At 41.7% G+C, this 19,617-nt stretch overlaps 2 protein-coding genes across 3 annotated transcripts in view; one reads left to right on the plus strand and one right to left on the minus strand.

Moving 5' to 3' along the window:
• LOC146553696 (complement C1q-like protein 2) lies at nt 1-866 on the minus strand. The gene is made up of 3 exons (XM_085255926.1): nt 617-866; nt 413-535; nt 1-281 (listed from the first exon to the last, which is right to left on the minus strand). Exons 1-3 carry the CDS (start codon nt 864-866, stop codon nt 1-3), a joined length of 654 nt encoding a protein of 217 aa, XP_085112052.1.
• A 9,555-nt stretch (nt 867-10,421) lies between these two features.
• Nucleotides 10,422-19,617, plus strand: part of kcnab1b (potassium voltage-gated channel subfamily A regulatory beta subunit 1b) — a 43,848-nt gene continuing 34,652 nt past the window's right edge. Inside the window, exons 1-2 of one of the 2 annotated variants that reach the window (XM_085253797.1) lie at nt 10,422-10,580; nt 10,685-10,929. In XM_085253797.1, the coding sequence (XP_085109923.1) occupies nt 10,422-10,580; nt 10,685-10,929 (404 nt within the window). Of the gene's footprint in view, nt 10,581-10,684; nt 10,930-18,869; nt 19,328-19,617 lie in introns of those variants that run through there. The other variant, XM_085253798.1, reaches the window with a different exon arrangement.

Below are 19,617 nucleotides of genomic sequence, written 5' to 3' on the forward strand. Positions count from 1 at the left end.
TCACAGAGGGAATAACAAATGGCCAATGAAGGTGCTGTGGTTGTTGTTATTATCATAAATCCAGGTGTTTGCACGGAGCCTCATGTACACCTGGTCTCCTGCAGCCAGCTGCAGAGTCATGCCATTGGTGGCTGTCTCATAGCGATTTCCAGCAGCATGGTTGTACACTGTCACCATCTGCTCTCCATTCTTCATCAGACGCAGCCCCATCGGTCTAGATGATATATTATGACCAGAGAAGCTGAAGTAATAAACTCCTCTGACCGGAGCAGTGAAAATACCTGGAGATGATGGACACAGTTACAACTTATAAGGCATTAAGAAGAGCAGTGGTAGTGAAATGCAGTACAAATACTGCAAAACTAACAAATAAACCCATGTGTACAAATACATATAATTATGGTAAGTTTACCCGTTGCAGGGTTGAAAGAGCCTGAGTTAAAGTAGACATTCCTGTAGAGCAGTGTGATCTCTGTATTGAATGGTCCAATATTTCCAACATTACTGATGGATGCACCAAATGCCACTCGACTGCCTTGTGGTGTAGCGTGAAAATAAGACATTATTAAAATGGAAAACATGGAATTAATGAAATAGCTGTGCAGTATGATCTTACCTTGGATCTCTGACCTCAGATTCGCCAACTTTTTCTCAAACTGCTTCTCAGTGTCCTTCAGCTTGGCCTCCAGTTCTTTTAACATTAAAGCAAGTTGGATGTAGTTTTTCTCATTCCCTGCTGAACAAGCTGCATTGATGACAGGACTCTCAGTTGGATTGGCTTCTCCTGCTTGGCCGTCCAGCTGACTTACCTCAGCCACACACAGGTAGAACAGGGAGACGGTTAACACAGTCAGTAAGGTCTTCATCATTTCACTCGTTCTGTTTCTCGGGATATGCTGTCAGTGCCTCTCCCTACAAGGCATTATATAGCATACACTAAAAGGAAGTAACCTTGTTTATTTTCTGAAAACAAAAAAACACATCATCATCTTTGTCATATCTTTTATTGTGTTGTATCAAAGGTTATTTTTTATTAGGCTTTTACAAGTAAACAACAGGATTTCCTTACACAAGTTCGCAATCAGGATGTGCATATCAGCAAATCACTAAGCTTACTGACAAGCTAGACAACATTTAATTGTTTTTCTTAAATCATTATAACAGATGTTGGTGTCACTTACATTTACAGCCATATAGACACCACCACATAGTATTAACACATTGTAATGTTTGGAAACTGGCCTTTTATGTACAGTGTTAAAACTTTATGCCACAGCTGCTCTATTAACAGTTTTGGTTATTACAGAAATTGTTTTTATGTTTCTGTAAAGATTAATCCACCAGTGTGCACAAGCTCTTTAATCAAAATGACTTTTTTTAGTATTAAAATATATTCTTGTTTGCCATGCATGAATTTCCAATTTTATTATTTTACAAAAAAAAGCAGCAAATTCAGCATCCTAATGAAAAATAATAATTTTCTTCACTGTTTTCAGTGAAGAAAATTATTATTTTTGCTTTTTGCTTGATTGAATTCTGACTCTGAGACGTCCAGTGGGCTTAAATATGGGTAGAAAAACATGCATTCAATCATTTTTAGGTTTGTATGGGAGTTATAAAATAGTTGCTTTCTTATTGTAATGACAGGTGGTCTATATCTGTTAATACTGTATGTATTACTGTTTATTTACAGTATCACACACATTAATGAGTGCATCTGAGGCGAACAGGGGCTCAGCTCCTTTTTAAAGACATTGGAAATCTTATTACATGAAATGGATGAACTTCTCTCCCTACTGAACCACAGCCAACCTGTGCTGTGTTTTGTGTCATGACTAATAAGGACGTACTTCAGAATATGAACAGCAGGCAAACGTGAACAAGTCATGAGTAATGTTGAAGAATATAATACACTGAGGGTCTTTTTCGTAAAGTATCAAACAGTTTCCACGTGATTGGTCTGCCAAATGAAAGATGTGAAAGGACAGCGAGATAAAACAGTGATACCGAAATGTTTTCATGACGGCATCAACAAATAGTAAAACATGACCTGTGCAGATCAGATTATTGATTAACTGCCTCATGTCCCACTGAGTAGTTAATTTTTATTTTCCTTTTTGCCTGACTGCTTGCAGAAGTCTGATTGCGTACAAGTGTGGATGAGTCACTCTGGTCTTGGAGGGAACAGTGAAGAAAAGGCCTCACATTTCTGGGGACTGAAATAGACTAAATGCTCTGTGTCTCTCACACTGAGTACTGAGTGGGAGGACATAGCAGACACAGAGGTGCTCTCAGCTCCCCCACATTCATCCAGCACGTCTTATCTCCATTTTCGGTCCATTTCATATTGCCAGTGATGCATGAATGTTTCAGCTAATCACGGTGACTTCAGTGCTGAATATTTATTTCTTTTAAATCTATATCAATAAATATTTACAGATGCGTCAAATGAGGCTTTAGACTCTTACAGTTTGAAACGAGGATGTGAAGGTGAATACTGAAGCTGTGTCCAGTATGTCCACAAGAGGGCAGCCCTGTATAGCCGAGAAAGAGCTGAGAAACCCTAGAAAAGTCAGTTCAAATAAAACGTTTCATGTAGGTATTCTTATGCTTAACACTGCAGAAGTTACAAAGGAGTGATTACAGCTCAGCAAGGGATGAAAGTAAGATGGAGACTTCAGTTTATCACAGAATCATTTGAAAAGGTTTGAAAGTTAAATGGCGTGCACTGACAAATCTGTTGTTCAAAAGTGTCTGTTGTTGGGGCTCATTTCTGCGGGAAAACAAAACGAGACGGCAAAGAGAGCTGAGGTTCAGAGGCTGTCGGATCGGTGCGCAGACAACAACCTGGACCTTAATATCACCAAGACAAAAGAGCTGGTAGTCGACTTCAAAAGGAGAAAGTCTGAGCTGCAGCCTGCCAGAATCAACGGGGAGTGTGTGGAAAGGGTGTCCAGCTTCAAGTTCCTGGATGTACACATAGACACAGACCTCCAATGGAGCACCTCGGCGGTTTTCAAGAAGGCCCAACAGTGTCTCCATTTTCTGAGACTCCTCAGAAAAATGGACCTGAAGAAGGAGCTGCTGATTGTCTTCTACCTTTACTCCATTGAAAGTGTGCTGACATACTGCATCTGTGCGTGGTTCTCCAGCTGCACCACGGCACACATAAAGAGACTTCAGAGGGTTATCAATATAGCCCAGAAGGTCACTGGACATCCTCTTCCCTCCCTGAAGGACCTGTACAGCAGTTGCTGTCTCAAGAGGCCACACAGCATCCTACAGGACTGTACACACACAGGACACCGGGCGTTTAAGCTGCTGCCATCTGGCAGGAGATTCAGGCTGCTCAGGTCGCGGACAAACAGACTCAAGGACAGCTTTTACAACAGGACAATAGACCTAATCAATGCTGACCCGATTGGCTACCTCCCTGGACTTTTTAATAACAATTACAACAACAACAATAATAATAACAATGTGCAATAAAAACATGCACTCATTCTTTTTATTTTTTTATTAAGTTAAGTAACTGTGTTGTGTTGTGTTGTGTTGTGCATAGTGCAGACACAGGACAGTTTCCAATTTCGTTGTACTATTGTACTTGGTATGACTGTAATGACAATAAAGAGTTATTGCTTATCTCTTAAGGACTCCATGTTATTTTTCAAAAGAAAAAAAAGACTTCCTCAGTTTAATGTCTTGTATTGAGAGAAACAGACTCTGTACTTAAGCTGAGATCCCACCATGAGTACACTTTGCATGGCATCCTGTGGGACATCTCCTTCTCTAGCATCTATTGAGATATCGTGATCACCACTCTATGAGTAATGGCGATCCTCCTTTGAGCAGAATTTAAAACAAAAACAAAGCCAGAAGTTAATTTTAGTTTTTTAGTACTGAAATACCTCAAAATGATATATTTGACTATTTTTTGTCATTGCTGTGATTCAGAAGTAATATTTAACTCTAAATTTTAAATCTATGATGTTCAGTGCCTATTTTAAACAAGGCTAAAGTCAATTAATGAGGTCTGTGAGTGCAGACATTACACCAACCTGTTATTCAAAGTTTCTGTTTGCAAGAGGCAGCCAATGAGAGGACAGCTGGCCTAATGGGGATGTTTTGAATCCAGAGAAGCTCAAAAAGCTATTCTGCATTTCAGTCTATAAATTCAATATGCTTTGTTTATTAGTTTTGACAGATTGTTATACTGAATAAAAATATTAATAATAATGTAATAGCATTATTCTACAGGGGTCCTTCAGGGCTCTTTACTTGGTCCACTACTATTTACATTAGTAACTTTAGATCTGTGACATCTTGTCTGATAAGTTTACAGCAAAGCTATCTCATTGTTGCTGGAAACTTGCCACAGGCAAACAGTCAAAGCAAAAGCCATTCTCTGTGCATTTTTTTACTTTGATAACTTCATACACACTTATCTTGGCTCAGGATCCTTCAAAAAATATTATATTAGAGGATATTATTTGAATTTATAAGCCTTTTCAAACTATCCAGATATACAGCGATGCTTTATGAATAAATAACATAACGTAGTAAATAAAATTAGGGACTGCATAAAAAATGAAACACTCCATGAATACAGATACATCTTAAGCAGATCCTTTCAAATAGGGCAGTTTATTCTCTTCTGTTGTGTCTACCGGGTGACTCAGATTAGCATTATACCAGTCTAAATATTTTAAAAGGACAGCAGTCATGGCAGCTAATAAAGCAAGCCTCTGGACCCTGATTGTATTCTTGCAGACCTGTTTTGCTTTAGCGTGTGCAACGGCATGTGCAGAAGCAAGTTTCCTTACCTGTTTCTTCCTTTTAATTCATTCTCCCCCAGAAGGGAGGAACAATTTAGTCAGTTCTGTTAGTTTGTCTGTCCTGCAGTCTAACGTCCACAGTTTTCAGCATATCATGTTCAAATTTTGTGTGATGGTAGACACCAATAACAGCCTGACCTCATTTACTTTTAGTGAAATGTGGGTCCAGGTCACACCAAATGTACCCACAGTTTTTTATGGATCATCTTCAAACTTCACCAAAATATACTAGACCTTGGGGGGGGGGCATGAGTACCTAGGTTGGCTAAGCATTTGACATTGATCTTCATTGTTAGCCCCCAAAAGTCAAAGTTAATCTTGAAAAACAACAAACCATATCAAATATAATATCTCAAATGAAAGGACATAAAGAGAGCTGTAAAACACACTTTATTTTTTCAATATGACGCAGTATGACGTCACAATGATGCCATAAAGTTTAGCAAAATCACAAACTCCATGAAAACATCGTAAAATTTCAGGTTTTTCCAGATTATAGAAGCCAAGGATTATAGCCAATCATAGGGGTAAAGATAAAGCATTACATACTAAAACTGTGTATTTTTTAAGGTCATAGGTCAAAGGTCAGGTGTTGTTATGAAAATAGGCTGATATCAGCATGTTGTAATAAAACATTAAAAGTTATATCACCCTTGCCCTGTGGGAGGAGTTGTGCTCTCTGAGTGCTGTTGTTGCTGATGCTTTTGTGTGTTTTATGTTTCCCTTTGCACATACACTATATTGCTCTCTGTAAATAAAGTATGTGTAAAGTTAAAACAAAGCACCTTTGCATTCTTTGACAGCAGGTTAAGTCATTTGCATGTGACTGATAATCGTAATCCATTTAGTGGGTCTGCTTGCTCTGGAATCGTTGCCTCGCCGCCTGCGGAAGTCTGATTGTGTACAAGCGTGGATGAGTCACTCTGGTCTTGGAGGGAACAGTGAAGAAAAGGCCTCACATTTCTGGGGACTGAAATAGACTAAATGCTCTGTGTCTGCCTCTCGCACTGCACACTGAGTGGGAGGACATAGCAGACGCAGAGGTGCTCTCAGCTCCCCCACATTCATCCAGCACACCTTATCTCCATTTTCAGCCCCTGAAGGCATCCTCATATGTGGCAGCTTCCGGATGACTGATGCACGTGTCTATTGGTTAGTGTGTGTGTGTGTGTGATATGTTTTATGTTGTTTTTCTTGTTTTCTTGATGAGAGTATGATGATGAGTATTTTTCATTACTTCAACCTCTTCAGCTTTGATAAGCAGACATTAACGGGATTTTTGTTTTGTTTTTTGTCGGTGTTTGTCGGTGTTTTTTTTTTTTTTTTACATGGACCTTGCAGTTCCACAAGAGGGCAGTCACATACAGTTAACTGCAAAAGAGAAGGCAGTGATAGAGAAGCCTCGCATATATTGTATTGCAGTGTAGATACTTGTTCTTGTGACTGTTACGACTATAAAACACATCTAGCAGCACTCTAAACACTCTGTCTACCGTTTGGGATCCATAAATTCCATCCTTCCTTATACTTAGGACACCATGGCTATGAGACCCAAATGCTGTGGAATATGACTGGTCAAAATGTTTTAACCTGAAGCCAAAAATGTCAACCTCGTGGTGGCCCTGAAACAAAAATCAGAGTAAAGTTAGTCATTCTCCAAAGTCAGTAGGATTCATGACCTTAAACAGTCTCAGTCCAACAAATAGATGTTGATGTTTTTCAGAAATTTCCCAGATACAGGACAAAAATAGCACATGTTGTATGTTATACAGCTCAGAAGAAGAATGACCCTCCTTTATGGCTTGCCTGCAAGCAGAAGCAGCTTTGAACGCCCAGTCTTTTTGCAGCACTGTAATGTGTGAGACCCCCTATTTAATCTGACAAGCCAATCACAACTTCTGAACTGCATGAGACCAGAATTATCATTGTACATAAATTTAGCACATTTCACTGTCCCTAGCCACATTTTAAAGCTATGATGAGAGGGCAGGGAGGTCTGCATAGTGTCAGGCTGAATATGGTAATTAGGATGTGTGGGTGCCTGGCTGTGACTGATGTGGCTCAGGTACAGCTCAGAATGTGGTTCCTTACATGGTGAAGTCTTGGCTCAAGTCCTCACCATGTAAGAAAACAAGACGACTATCACCTAAACTGAAGATTGTCTGCTTCTCCATCCTCTATAAGCCAGACCCGTGTTTATTTGTAGCATCTCCTGCAGGCTTTGTGTTTAAATGAGTGAGCTGCCATTTCTTTTGAATAGTTTTCTCTTGTTTATCCTGACTAAAGAGGCAAGTTGTTGTATTTTGGTCTGTTTATTTTGATTAAGTAATCTCGGTTTGGATTTCTGGAGAAGTATAAAGAAAGTCATAAAAAGTTGCACTGTGGATCTAAGTAAAACACCTGATAGTGATAAAGGAGGAAATGGGGTACTGCATGAGGAAGTCAGGACTGGCACAGAAGTGCCTGCGGGGGGAGCAGGGCATCAAGAGAGTGGTGAGGTGTGCAGTAGGAAAGACAGGTGGGTTCAAGTTGGAGTAAGTTGAGGAATCAGCTCTGATCCCTTTCTTGTTTGGAGTGGTGATGGACTGTTTAACAGTTTAACAGAGGAGGTCAGGCAGGAGTCTCTTTAGACGTCATTTGCAGATGACATTGTGATGTGAAGAGAGCCTGGAGAGGTGGAGGTATGCTCTGGAGAGAAGAGGAATGAAAGTCAATAGAAGCGAGAGAGAATACTTGTGAGTGAATGAGGGAGAGCCTCTACTTCTCTCATTCTAACAATAGCAATGCAAAGAGTAGAGGGTCAACCATCAAAAGCAGCGAAGGGAGTGCAGGCAGGGTGGAGACGAAGTGTCGGGTTAACATAAGATAGCAGCAAGAGTGAAAGAGAAGGTTTAAAAATGGTAGCGAGACTCGCTGCGATGCATGGTTTGGAGACGATGGCCCTGACAAAACACAAGAGCTGGAGAGAGATGGCGCTGGAGAGAGCAGAGTGGAAGATGTTAAGGTTTTTGTTTTTCGAGCAGGATGGTCAGAATTAGAAATAAATGTGTCAGAAGGACACTTCAGGCTGAGCCATTTAGACAGGAAGTTAGAGCAGCTTGGACATGTGCAGAGGCGGGACATAAGATGCAGAATATGGAGCTGCCAGGCAGGAGGAAAAGAGGAAGACCACTGAAGGAGGACATGTCGAGGGTTGGTATGACAGAAGAGGATGCTCGAGCGCTACGGAGGCAAATGATCTGCTGTGGCAAACCCTAATGAGAACAACCAAAAAAAAAAAGACAGATTTTTTCCGGCCTTGGCTCTCCACCACATTAATTTATACTCCTGTATTTGTGAAACTGATGAATAATAAATACAAGACCTATTCACTTTATCAATTTGCTCTTTTGGCTGCTTGGGGATTTGGGGAAGATGGATGTGTTTCATGTTGTTCCTCAGCCCTCCTACAGGGGCCTAACGAGGTTTATTAAATGAGGGGTGTCTAATCTAAAAAAAGAGTTTTCAGGAGAAAAAAAAGTGAATTTTAAAAACAAAAAATCAGGTTACATGAAAACATCTCTAATAATAATAAAATACATGAATTCAAGGTTTTTCAAGTCATATAAAAAAAGAGAGGAGTCTAGCAAGTAATCTAATGATAGAGTCCTGAATAATAAATACGGTTTTGTATGGTTTTGCTTAACAGATATCCAGTGTTGGGAGTGACGGAATACATGTACCGCCGTTACGTGATTAAAATACAAAATATGAGTAACTGTATTCCGTTAAAAGGTGGTATTCAGAATACAGTTACTTTGCTGAAGTAAAGGGATTACATGGCGGTCTTCTCCTGTTTCATATGTTAGGCTATGTCATCTCTATTTTTGGTAATTCCACGCTGGTGGAAACCCAAACAAAACACACATTAAGAGGCTCAAATGCCTGTGTCTCAATCTCGCCTCTCATAATGACGTGAAGAATTTATTTTTTAAAAATGATTTAATATGAAGGCTATAGGCAGAGTGTTACAGGCATAGCCCTAAAGAATGTAGCCTCATGGGCAGTGTAGTCCGTGCTGTAGGGAGAATGGACTGCCATAACCGTTATGTGTCTGTGAGCGAGGGAGGGAGAAAAAGTGGAAAAGTACGAGCTGTCAACGAGCAGAAACGGGAGCTGGAAGCATGTAAATGTAATAATAACCACTGCAGCCAAGAAGAGTGCCTGACGAGCCCAGTTTTAAGTAATCTATTAAGACTCGACTGTACGCTGTGTTCGTGTTTTCCCCCGAAACAATAAGTTTCGCTGGAGCAGCCTTTCAACGCCTCTCTCTGTCTCTCACTAGCAAAGTTGACCCAGACAACAAAGTAAAGCTAGTTTTCGGCTACGAGCCCGACACAGAACCGACGCATTAGCCAGAGGTCACTTTACTACGGTTCGGAGCCGCGGACCTGTTTTATATACGCGCCGAATACTTTTCTATACGAGATGACTGCAAAAAGTGCAGCCTTACCTAATGTCCACCTACTGTTACTCATTTTATATTAAGATTTAAAAATCTAGTTGGTATTATGGCGAGTAACCTTCAGTAATAGTAATAAATCACACAGCAATAGTACATTCATGTAGTTGTAAAAAAGCATGATAATATATTAAGTAATCCAAAGTATTCAGAATACGTTACTCTCATTGAGTAACGTAACGGAATATGTTACAAAATACATTTTGGGGCATGTATTCTGTAATCTGTAGTGGAATACATTTTAAAAGTAACCTTCCCAACACTGCAGATATCTCTGTGGCCACAACTGGGAAATTACATTTTATTGGCCTCGTGTGCTTCCTTCCTATGTTACTCTATTATATTAGAAAATCATGGCGTGTTCAAATGCAGTGCGGCACAAATAATGGCAGTAAGCTTGGTGTCTTTCCAAGCTTCAATAATTCTTGAATATTAGCTGATATCATTAGAAACCATAAGCGTGGGTCATAAAAAACATTACATTTGTATCTGTAAAAAATACTGAGTGCCTTTAGTGGTGCAGATAGTTCTCGAAACATGATAGCCATGCTTTTTTGGGTTTGGCATCCCCTGAATGTACCTTTGGACACTTCTAGAGCTAACTCATTATCACCTTACCAACATTGCACTAGTAACAATAGCAGGGTCCATTACTCTTACCTTCATGTGAAGTTGCCTCTTGATAAGACAGTGTAATATGTGTGTTCACCATGATCAAACTCATACCTGTCTGTCATCCTTTGCTTTGAAGGACTTTAAGTACCGGAGTAGACTAGGTGGGCCAGGTCTTGTTCGCGGCTGCAGCTTGAATTGGCTGTACATGTAACAGATGTATCAGGAAGATATTTCTGACGGGCAGACAGAAATATCCCCGTGGCTTTGTTCGGCTCGCCTCACAGACTAGCGGGTTTCTCTCACCGCGGCCAAGAGCTCAAACAAAAGCTGTCTTTGTCCTTTAATTTGTCGGTCAGTCTAAGAATAAAGTTGACATCACAGGCATGGCTCAGAGTTATGTTTCTGACCCCCTCTCCCCTCTTGTCTCCTCTTGATACTGTTTGTGTGCTTGTCTGATCTTCCAAGCACACATGTTCTTGTTTGATAGGCAACATCTATGGAAATTGTGTCAGGGTATTAGTCTCTATCGCAACGTTAGCCTTTGGCATGCCAAAAACTCTTCAGCAAACAAATACGGATATCTTCTGTTGTCCCGCATGAGCGCCATTGCAATGTACTTACATGGAGATGTAAGTACACCATACGCCTAAATATATTGAAAGAGATTTGCGAGCAAAAGAAAGCATCCAATCGGCCTGTGTGACACAAGTCTGATCTAAACATGTATCTGAAGGCAGCCTGCAGTGAGATCCCTGTGCCCAGGCAAAGAGGGGGGCCGAGGCTGGATCGCTGCTCCAGTTCCATCCAGCAGAGGCAGGGGGCAGGAACCCGGGTGCACTTCTCGAGCCTCAACAGCTGTCCTGCAGGAGCTCTTGAAGACCACAGACCTCAAGAGCAGCGCACCTTAGAGGATCTTCTTCATGTACAAAATCATTTTTTCCAGGCATCTCCCCAACCTTGTGCCAGCATGGTCTACAGGTAGGATTCTGTTCTTTAGAAGGTGCATGAAAAAAAATCCCCCTCTGTACTGTTCGTGCTGCATGTGAGAAATTTTAAGCAAGTTTCATGCATCAAATTTGGATTATGTTCATTCTGCATTAAGGTGCAGCTTAAGTAAGCGTGACTTGACTGTCACCAACCAGCGGCCTGTTTTTCGCTTCACTTCAATGTGTATGATCGCTAAAACACTGGAAGTGAGGATTAAAGTTTAATTCTTCTCAGCGGGGTCTCTGCCTGCTAAATACTTCTCATCACTTTGTGGTAATAAGACTCTCACATAGCCCAGCGACTTTTAGCTCTAATTCCTGCTCCTTAAGTAGACCTAATATTTTAGTTACATGAGGCTACAATCAGAAAAACCGCTGTGCCCTCAGTGAATCCGCAAGTTGCAGTAGCATGAAAAGATTGAAAAATAATGCGAATAAGAAATGAATTAAAGTTATATCATTAAATGGAGCAACATTTTTTTTAGAATTTATGTCTTGTTTCTGAAATGTTTTGGGGGGGTTTTAATGGTTTTTTGTAAGCTCGCCAAATACAAAGCCAAAATACAAATTTGATTAGTATAAAAAGGAAGAGGCTGTGAGAGGGAGCAGATCTTTTTGTGCACAGAGAGGACATTACTCTGTGAGATTTAGATTTAAAAGTGTATTCATGTACCACGGTAACAGGAAAATATTTGCCTCCTCTGGAAAGATTTAGGTGAATGAACGCATGAGACTCTGGAAATCTGTAAAATTAAAAATAAATTCTGTACATTTTATTTATGCAGAAACGTGGTGGCCTCTTCCCTCTTCTCTTCTGCTGGTTGTAGCTTGTATTTTCAGATTAGAGACTCTAGAGCGGGGGTGTCAAACTCAATTGCACAGGGGGCCAAAACTCAAGGCACACTTTAGGTCGTGGGCCAAACAAGATAAACATTTATTGAACACACTAAAACAATGTTTTTTAAACATAAATATGAATAAAAATAGACAGGAATATTATTCCAGATTAAATAAACTTAAAAATAATCAACTTTAACTTTAACCACGGATGAAGATGCCCAGCTGTGCAATGTCCATCATATCTACACTTTCATCCACAGCAAGAGAGTGTGCAATAAAGTTCTTGCTTCTTTCACACAACTGTGTTCTTAAATCAGTGGCCATCTCACAAACCCGATCAGCAATCGTATTTCTCCTCAGGCTCATATTTGCCAAACTCTGCATTTTGTCTGGACACAAGACGTCGCACACCTTCATCATGCAGCTCTTCAGAGTGGTAACGGGCTGATTTGGCTCTCTCCTCTGCTACAATAAAACTTGCTTTCACAACAGCTTCACTTTGTGATTTTGCTCTGGTGAAAAACATCTGCTGAAATGTCAGATTCTTCTTTAGCTCTTCTACTTTCTGTAGTTTCTGCTCTGCGTTTAGGTTTTTCAGCTTATCCTGATGTTTTGTCTGTAGTGCCGTCTTAAATTAAATTCCTTAATTACAGCCGCATTAGCTCCACTAATAAGACACCCCGTGTGTCTTATTTACCAATATCTGTAAACATATATTCAGTCACCCACTGGCGCTGAAAGGCTCTGCTTTCAGAATCAACTTTTCTCTCCACCATTGTGAGCGGCTAGCTTCGCCATAACAGAAGTTCGACTTGATTGACACGGGAATGTTCCCAGTTAGCCTAGCGTTCAGCAAGGAGGCTGCAACGCTGCATTATGGGATCTGTTGTTTGTATATTATTAGCACCTCATATCGCCGGGCCATGCATAACAATAATAATAAATCTATATAAAATGATCTCGCGGCCCGGATATAAATGTACGCCGAGCCGGATGTGGCCCGCGGGCCTTGACTTTGACACATGTGCTCTAGAGGTTTTTTATTTTCTCAGCCAAAGCAAAGAAATTCGATATGTAGCTGTCAAACTGTGCAGTGTTGAGCATTTGATTAGGTATACCTTGCTAGTACTGGGTTGGACCCTTTTTTGCCTTCAGAGCTGCCTTAATTCTTCGAACTATTGATTCAGCAAAGTGTTGGAAATATTCTTCAGAGATGTCGAGCTATATTGATATGATAGCAAAACACAGTTGCTGCAGATTTGTCAGCTGCACATCCATGATGTAAATCTCCTGTTGTACCACATCCCAAAGGTCCATCCATCCGTCTTCTTCTGCTTATCTGGGGCTGGATCGTCGGGGCAGCAGGCTAAGCAGAAAAGCCCAGACCTCCCTCTCCCCAGCCACCTCCTCTAGCTTGTCCGGGGGAACACCAAGGCTTTCCCAGTGCACCCAAGAGATATAATCTCTCCAGCATGTGTCGTGTAATCTCTCTCCGGGGCCTCCTCCCGGTGGAACATGCCAGGTACACCTCACCCAGGAGGCATCCATATCAGATGCCTGAACCACCTCAGCTGGCTCCTTTTAATGTGGAGGAGCAGCAGCTCTACTCTGAGTCCCTCCCGGATGGCCAAAATTCTCACCCTTAAGAGGAAGCTAATTTCCGCCGCTTGTATACGCGATCTTTTGGTCACTACCCACAGCTTGTGACCATGGGTGAGGGTAAGGACGTAGATCGACCAGTAAATCGAGAGCTTCGCTTTTACTCTCAGCTCTCTCTTCACCACAATGGACCCCGTACATCGTTCTCGTCACTGCAGCCGTAGCACCAATCCGATCTCACACTCCCTTTTCCCATCACTCGTGAACAAGAGCCCGAGATCCCAAAGGTGCTCTAATTAATTGAGATCTGGTGACTGTGATGGCCACTTGACTGCAGTGAATTCAATGAGATTTTCAGGAAACCTCACCATTGCATTACCAGTAGCCTAAATAACAAAGCAGCTTTTAATGCTGTTTATGCCAAATTCTAACCCTACCATCTGAATGTTTCGGCAGAGATCGAATCTCATCGGACCAGGCGATGATTTACCAGTATACATACTATTGTCCAATTTCGGTGAGTCTGTGTGATTTGTAGCCTGAGTTTCCTGTTATTAGTCACCTGGTGTGATCTTCTACTGCTGTAGCCCATCTGCTTTAAGTTTGGATTGGTTGTGCTTTCAGAGATTTTGCAGACCTTGGTTGTAATGAGTGGTTGTTTGAATTATTACTGGCTTTCTATCAGCTCAAAGCAGTCTGGTCTTTGCCTCTTACTTCTGGCATCAACAGGGCATTTTTCCCTCACTGAATGTTTTCTTTTTTCAGACCATTCTCTGTAAACCCTAGAGACGAATCCCAGTAAATCACCAGTTTGTGAGACCATCAGCAACCACGCTACATTCATAGTCTCTTAAATCACCTTTCTCCCCCATTCTGATGCTCAGTTTGAACTCCATCGTTTCATCTTGACCATGTCTACAGGCTTAAATGCACTGAGTTGCTGCCCCATGATTGTCTGCTTAGATATTCTCTCTAAAGAGCAGTCGAACAAGGGTACCTAATGAAGTGGCCAGTGAAGGTAGATCCTTCTGCTTGTGGGCAAATACCACGCTAATTAGTAAGCTTTTGAGGTTTTAGTAGGTGGACTTTTTTCACAGACAGACCCAAGCTAGGTGTTTCCTTTATTTCCGCTCTGGTCTCAGGCTCTAACTCCAGCATCAATGTGCATACTTGAGCTTGGTCTTCTAATCTAAAACTTGCCACGAAACTCTTCATTTAGCTCCAAACCTTTCTTGTCCTGACCTCATTTCTAATAACACACAGGCAAATGAAAGTTGGTTCTACATTGCACAAAAGTCCATAACTCAATTAAAATGGTGTATTTTTAATATTTTACTGCAAACAAACAATTTAAATCTGTTAATATCCTTAGTGGGGTTTTAGCATTTCCTTTGCAGTGCCTCAAATACTGGCAGAGCTAAGCACAAATCCACTAAACAGTGTATGAGGGTGAATAGCCTACAGGTAGCTTCCTCTTTTTTAGTCATTAGTCACTGAGGTTGCACATGGTGTTTTTCATAAAACCACTGTTCCTATGAGGCCATCCATATTCAAAAGGTAAAGAATTCATCACAGGAGAACTATTTTCCAGAACATTTTTAATGTGAAACAAGAGAAACCTATAGGGGTTGATGGGTATGGCTGTCTGATAAACTAATGACCTCCATCTCTCAAACACCAACACACATGCACACAAATGGTGACACTATAGCCCAAAGCCAGATCCTTGTTTACAAAAGCCTTTGGTCTTTGAAATGCAGGTGCAGGCTTGGATTTTGGCAGGCACCAGAGCAAGACATGCTACATGTGAGAAATGGCAAATTCTCAGAAAAGATCAACTGTTCAGCAGGTCACTGAATTTTTAACTTCAGAGAGCCTTGAGAAGCCACTTAAAGTTATTCTTCGGCGCGCGAAGCCATTCATGCATTTATGAAATTCCAGTGTTTCAAGGACAATATCAGTTCTGCTTAGCGTTTATTAAAGGGTTAGAGTCAGGGTCAGGGTCCGTTGATTGGCGGACAGAGGCGGTTTCTCGCAGCTTAAATACAGTTTTGTGTTTTTCCCGAAGTCGCAAAAGTATGACGTCAAAACATTCTGATTGGTCACTTGCAATGTTGATCCTGGAACAACATGTACTACTTACTATTACTTACTATTTCTAATGTGAGAAATAAGAAGAAAGAAAGGACACTAGAAGCCTATTTCTAGATTTATGGATCTTCCAGTAAAGCAAATGTTGTTGTACCAATTTTAAGATAACAACCGACATTTTGACTTGTGGATTGCAAAAAATCCTGCTTTTTCAGTGGCTAAAACAAGCTTGCATTCATTTTTAACATCAGAATTAAAAAATGCTGATTGTCAGGAAATGTCATGAAAGTTTCCAGAGCCACTCTTATGTTTTCACTTCCAGCAGATCCCTTTATTTTCTCCCAGGGCTTTTCCAGACTAAAAATAGTCATTAGTCATCCACTTGCCAGCTCATTTAGGATAAGCTGTTACCCTGGAAAAATGTTGTTTCATAAAAACTCCCGTGTCTGCTTACATTCTGCAGGTACGCAAACCTTTCATCTATATTGAATCTACTATGAACCCTTGAGTGCTCCAGCATTAAAACAAATGCACCTGCATTTCCTCCCTGTTATTATTCAGTATTCGACAATGCGGACGTATGCTCGCTTGGTATGCAAATAAGGTCATGAGGCATCTGTGGGGGCTGACATAATAAAGTTGTCAGCATTCATCCACGTCACCATATAAAGAGTGGATCCAAATGGAGATGAAGCTGTGGCAGAAGCTGGCCAACCAGTGGTAATGACGATATTAATTAAAGATGTCACAATGCTAAGAGTTAAATAATGCTGATTGTATAGCAATGACTGTAATGGCAGTAATGACGATGAGGCGATCATATGAGCGACGGGGGTTTGATTCTGCAGGCGGCGGATGGTTGTAGTCATAAGCATGACCTTGCCTTTTGCAGCCACTCGTGTCCGATTCAGACTGAAGCTTCCTCATCAGTATTTCATGCATGCTTGCTGGCCTGCAGTGGAATTTATGGGGCTTAATAGCTGTGACCATTATCTCTACACAGAGTAGTACCACCCTATTAGGGCAGATTAAACAACCAATGCTCCCTCTGAGGTGTTGTGCGCACAATGCATCATAATGACTTGCACTCTGTAGCCTGCAGCACAGGGAAAGGGACTCTGGACTTGGACTGAGGAAGAGCACTGTTTAAAGGGGCTATTTGGAGGGAAGAGATGAGGGGAGAGGAGGAGAAAAAGAGAGGGAAAATATGTAAGCAAAAAGAGGAATGAGTGAAAAAATACTACCTAGGGAAAGATGTAATTGAGCAGAGAGAGGTGGTACTGCTGCAGCGATGACATCACTGACTCCTTGGAAAGGTTTTCCCCTCGTTCTGCCTCATTTCCTCTATCAGAGTGTTTACAGGGCTATAATTAATAATGAGAATCTAATGCGCTCGAGGATTTTTCTCTGTATGGCAGCTATAGCAAGGGAGAAAATGACTTTTAAATGCACGACGTTGCAGAGAGACGGGCGGACAGATGTTCCACGCTGCTGGAAATCCAGGGTTATGTTACTGTAAAGGGATTCAGCCTCCTCAGTGCAGCGTTACGGTTGCTCGCCTCAACACGAGAACTCATTTTATAGGGGTTTGCATCTTAGCAACAACGTTTTAGAGCTCTTATTATAGGTTCTTACCAGAGCAATTAGAGACGAGCAGTTTGCCTCAGGGTAACGGCGTTATCGACCGCTGGGGATTCCAGCCGAGACTGTAACAGTTCTAGTTGACGCTTTTGACTGACACACTTTTTAAATGGGCTCAACGGGGAGGAAACTGGAGCCCGGAGGTGCCGGTGACATTAGAGGGATGCTTGTGACTTAGTAACCTCTCCAGAGCACCGAGGAAAAACACGATCAAGCCAACGTCAAGTTCGCTGGCAGGCAAAGAGGCCGTGGAAGATGCAGAAGTAGCAGCACACCAGAGCTGATGCCGCCGTTTCTCAAGGGTTGCCTGGTTTAAAGGCGCTCTCTGTCAGTTTAACACTTCATTATCAGTTCACTTGTCATAGGGAAGCAAGATTTGTGTAATGCTTTCTGAGGCTCCACAGCCTGTAAGAAATAGACTCGATGATGTCTTTAGAGTTATCCCCTTGGACTCTGAGAATAACTCGAGGCAGGAATTTGAGAAATGCATGTCAGAGTTGCACCTATAATAATAACTTTTCTATACATTAAAGAAGTGTACGTATCCATATGATTCAGTATTACATTCATCTATGCATACATAATTCTTTGCACACATTTGGTAGGAACTACAGTAAAAATATATACAGTAATTAAAGCGATTAAGGAAAAGATTGCCCATAGAAAGTTTTCAGCAACTGTGTGAAATAAACTACTGATTCAACCCACATGATGGGCTTAGGAAGGTTCCACAGTTTAGGAGTTACAGCCTCAGAAGTGTGGTCACCGCGTGAAAAGAGTTCAAAGACCCTGATTAGATGATCAGAGAGGCTGAGTGCTAGAATAAGGTCTCAGCAGGTCCTGTGTGTAAGCAGGGAGACTGGCCATTGCAGAAATTCCAAGTCCTACATTTTTGTTTTAATTCTTAACCCACATCAGTGTATTGCTCGTGTTTTGGTGTAGAGGCTTTTTAACATTGTAGGAGTTTGAAACTCCGGCCCTGCTGGTATTTGTTTTCTTATAATTCTATTAACTTAAAAAGACAGAGTAAAAATCTTACAACTGCAGTCTTCAGCGTTCCCGTGAACCGCACATCAAACACATTTCTGCACACTGAATAATACAGAACAAAATATACTTTTCTCAGATTGCATAAAAATCTCACATCCCACACTCAGAAAATCCACCTCCCAAATGCTCCCACTGACCCATTAACTGCTCTGGACAATAAACACGAGATCCCACAGATTTTTACACGTGTCTGTTCTTAACAACTCTAATCACAAAGAACTAAATAAGGCAGTTCTGGCCTCAGGGTTTAGGGATGTTCAATGAACCGTGAAGTCCTGCATTGTTACATTAGTGCTCAGCGAGGGAAGAAAGTAAGATGCTGCACCGCTTGAACACATGGTGTATGCTTCATTTGACTCTTACAAGACTCTCAAGCATAGCTCGAAATTTGTGATATGCTTGTAGGTCGTAGAGTGGAAGTGAGTGCGTATGTATGCAAGCGGGGCAATCACTGCAACGGCAAACATAAGACAGCGAGGGAAGCAAGTGAAATGTTTTACTAGACATGCACAGTTAAGCAAAGCATGCCTGTTGTATCTATCATTCACCCTAAAGTGGATTTTCTTCAACTAATTAAAGTCGCAGCAACTCAGTCTTCTTGATTCCCATTCAGAATCTACCTCTCTCTCTCTCTCTCTCTCCCTCTCTCTCTCCGATTGTGTGGCGCCATAGTGAAAAACACTGCAGTTCTGAGCCAGTCAGTGAGAGCCAGGAGCCTATACACACAGTCTCTCTTCCTCATTCAGTTACTGGCTCACTCTCTCTACTCTAATCACGCGCTGCTCCTCGCCTCCTCACTGCATCTGTCCTCTTCTCCCTGAAGTGAGAAACCATGCATCCTCCTTTCTCCTCCTCCTCCTCCTCCTCTCTGCTCGTCCATTGCTGTTCCAGGGTCCCTTTATCACACAGAGTCCACTTGCTGCAAAGCCGGGGACCATAAAAGCTCTGCTACTTGCTCGAGGACTTTGGAGACGGGACAAGGCTGTTTGCCAGGTCTGAGGACATCTGTGGGAAATGCCGCTTCAGCTGGGATGCAGATCTTTCTGGGACCCCCGCTCAGCACGTAACAGCGCTTGATCGCTCTCAAAGTTCCAGGAGAAGGAGCATCAATCAAGACTCTCATCCAGCTCCGTCCTTGTTTCTCACAGAGCGCCGGCAACTCGCTGCGTGTAAGAGCACTTGTGTAAATGAAGATTTGGTTCACGTGTGGAAGCAAATGCCAGAAATGCTTGTGCATGTGCAGCATTTATTCGCGAGCATTTGCGTTTCTGTGAAAGCATGACCTTATTTTTAAGATGTGTGACAGGAGTGAGACACTGTCTGTGAGCGTGTGTGTGTGTGTGTGTGTGTGCGTGCGGGTGAGCATGCGTGTGTGTGTGTGTGTGTTGCTGAGCACCCGATGTGGTGGTGCAGTGTTACTCTCCTCACACCAGGTGTTTGACTAGAAGGCTTAGCTGTG

Source organism: Mchenga conophoros, linkage group LG18, assembly GCF_057382185.1.
Source record: "Mchenga conophoros isolate Kocher_MC1m ecotype Shallow Benthic linkage group LG18, M_conophoros_male_GT1.1, whole genome shotgun sequence".
Taxonomy (NCBI): Eukaryota; Metazoa; Chordata; class Actinopteri; order Cichliformes; family Cichlidae; genus Mchenga; species Mchenga conophoros.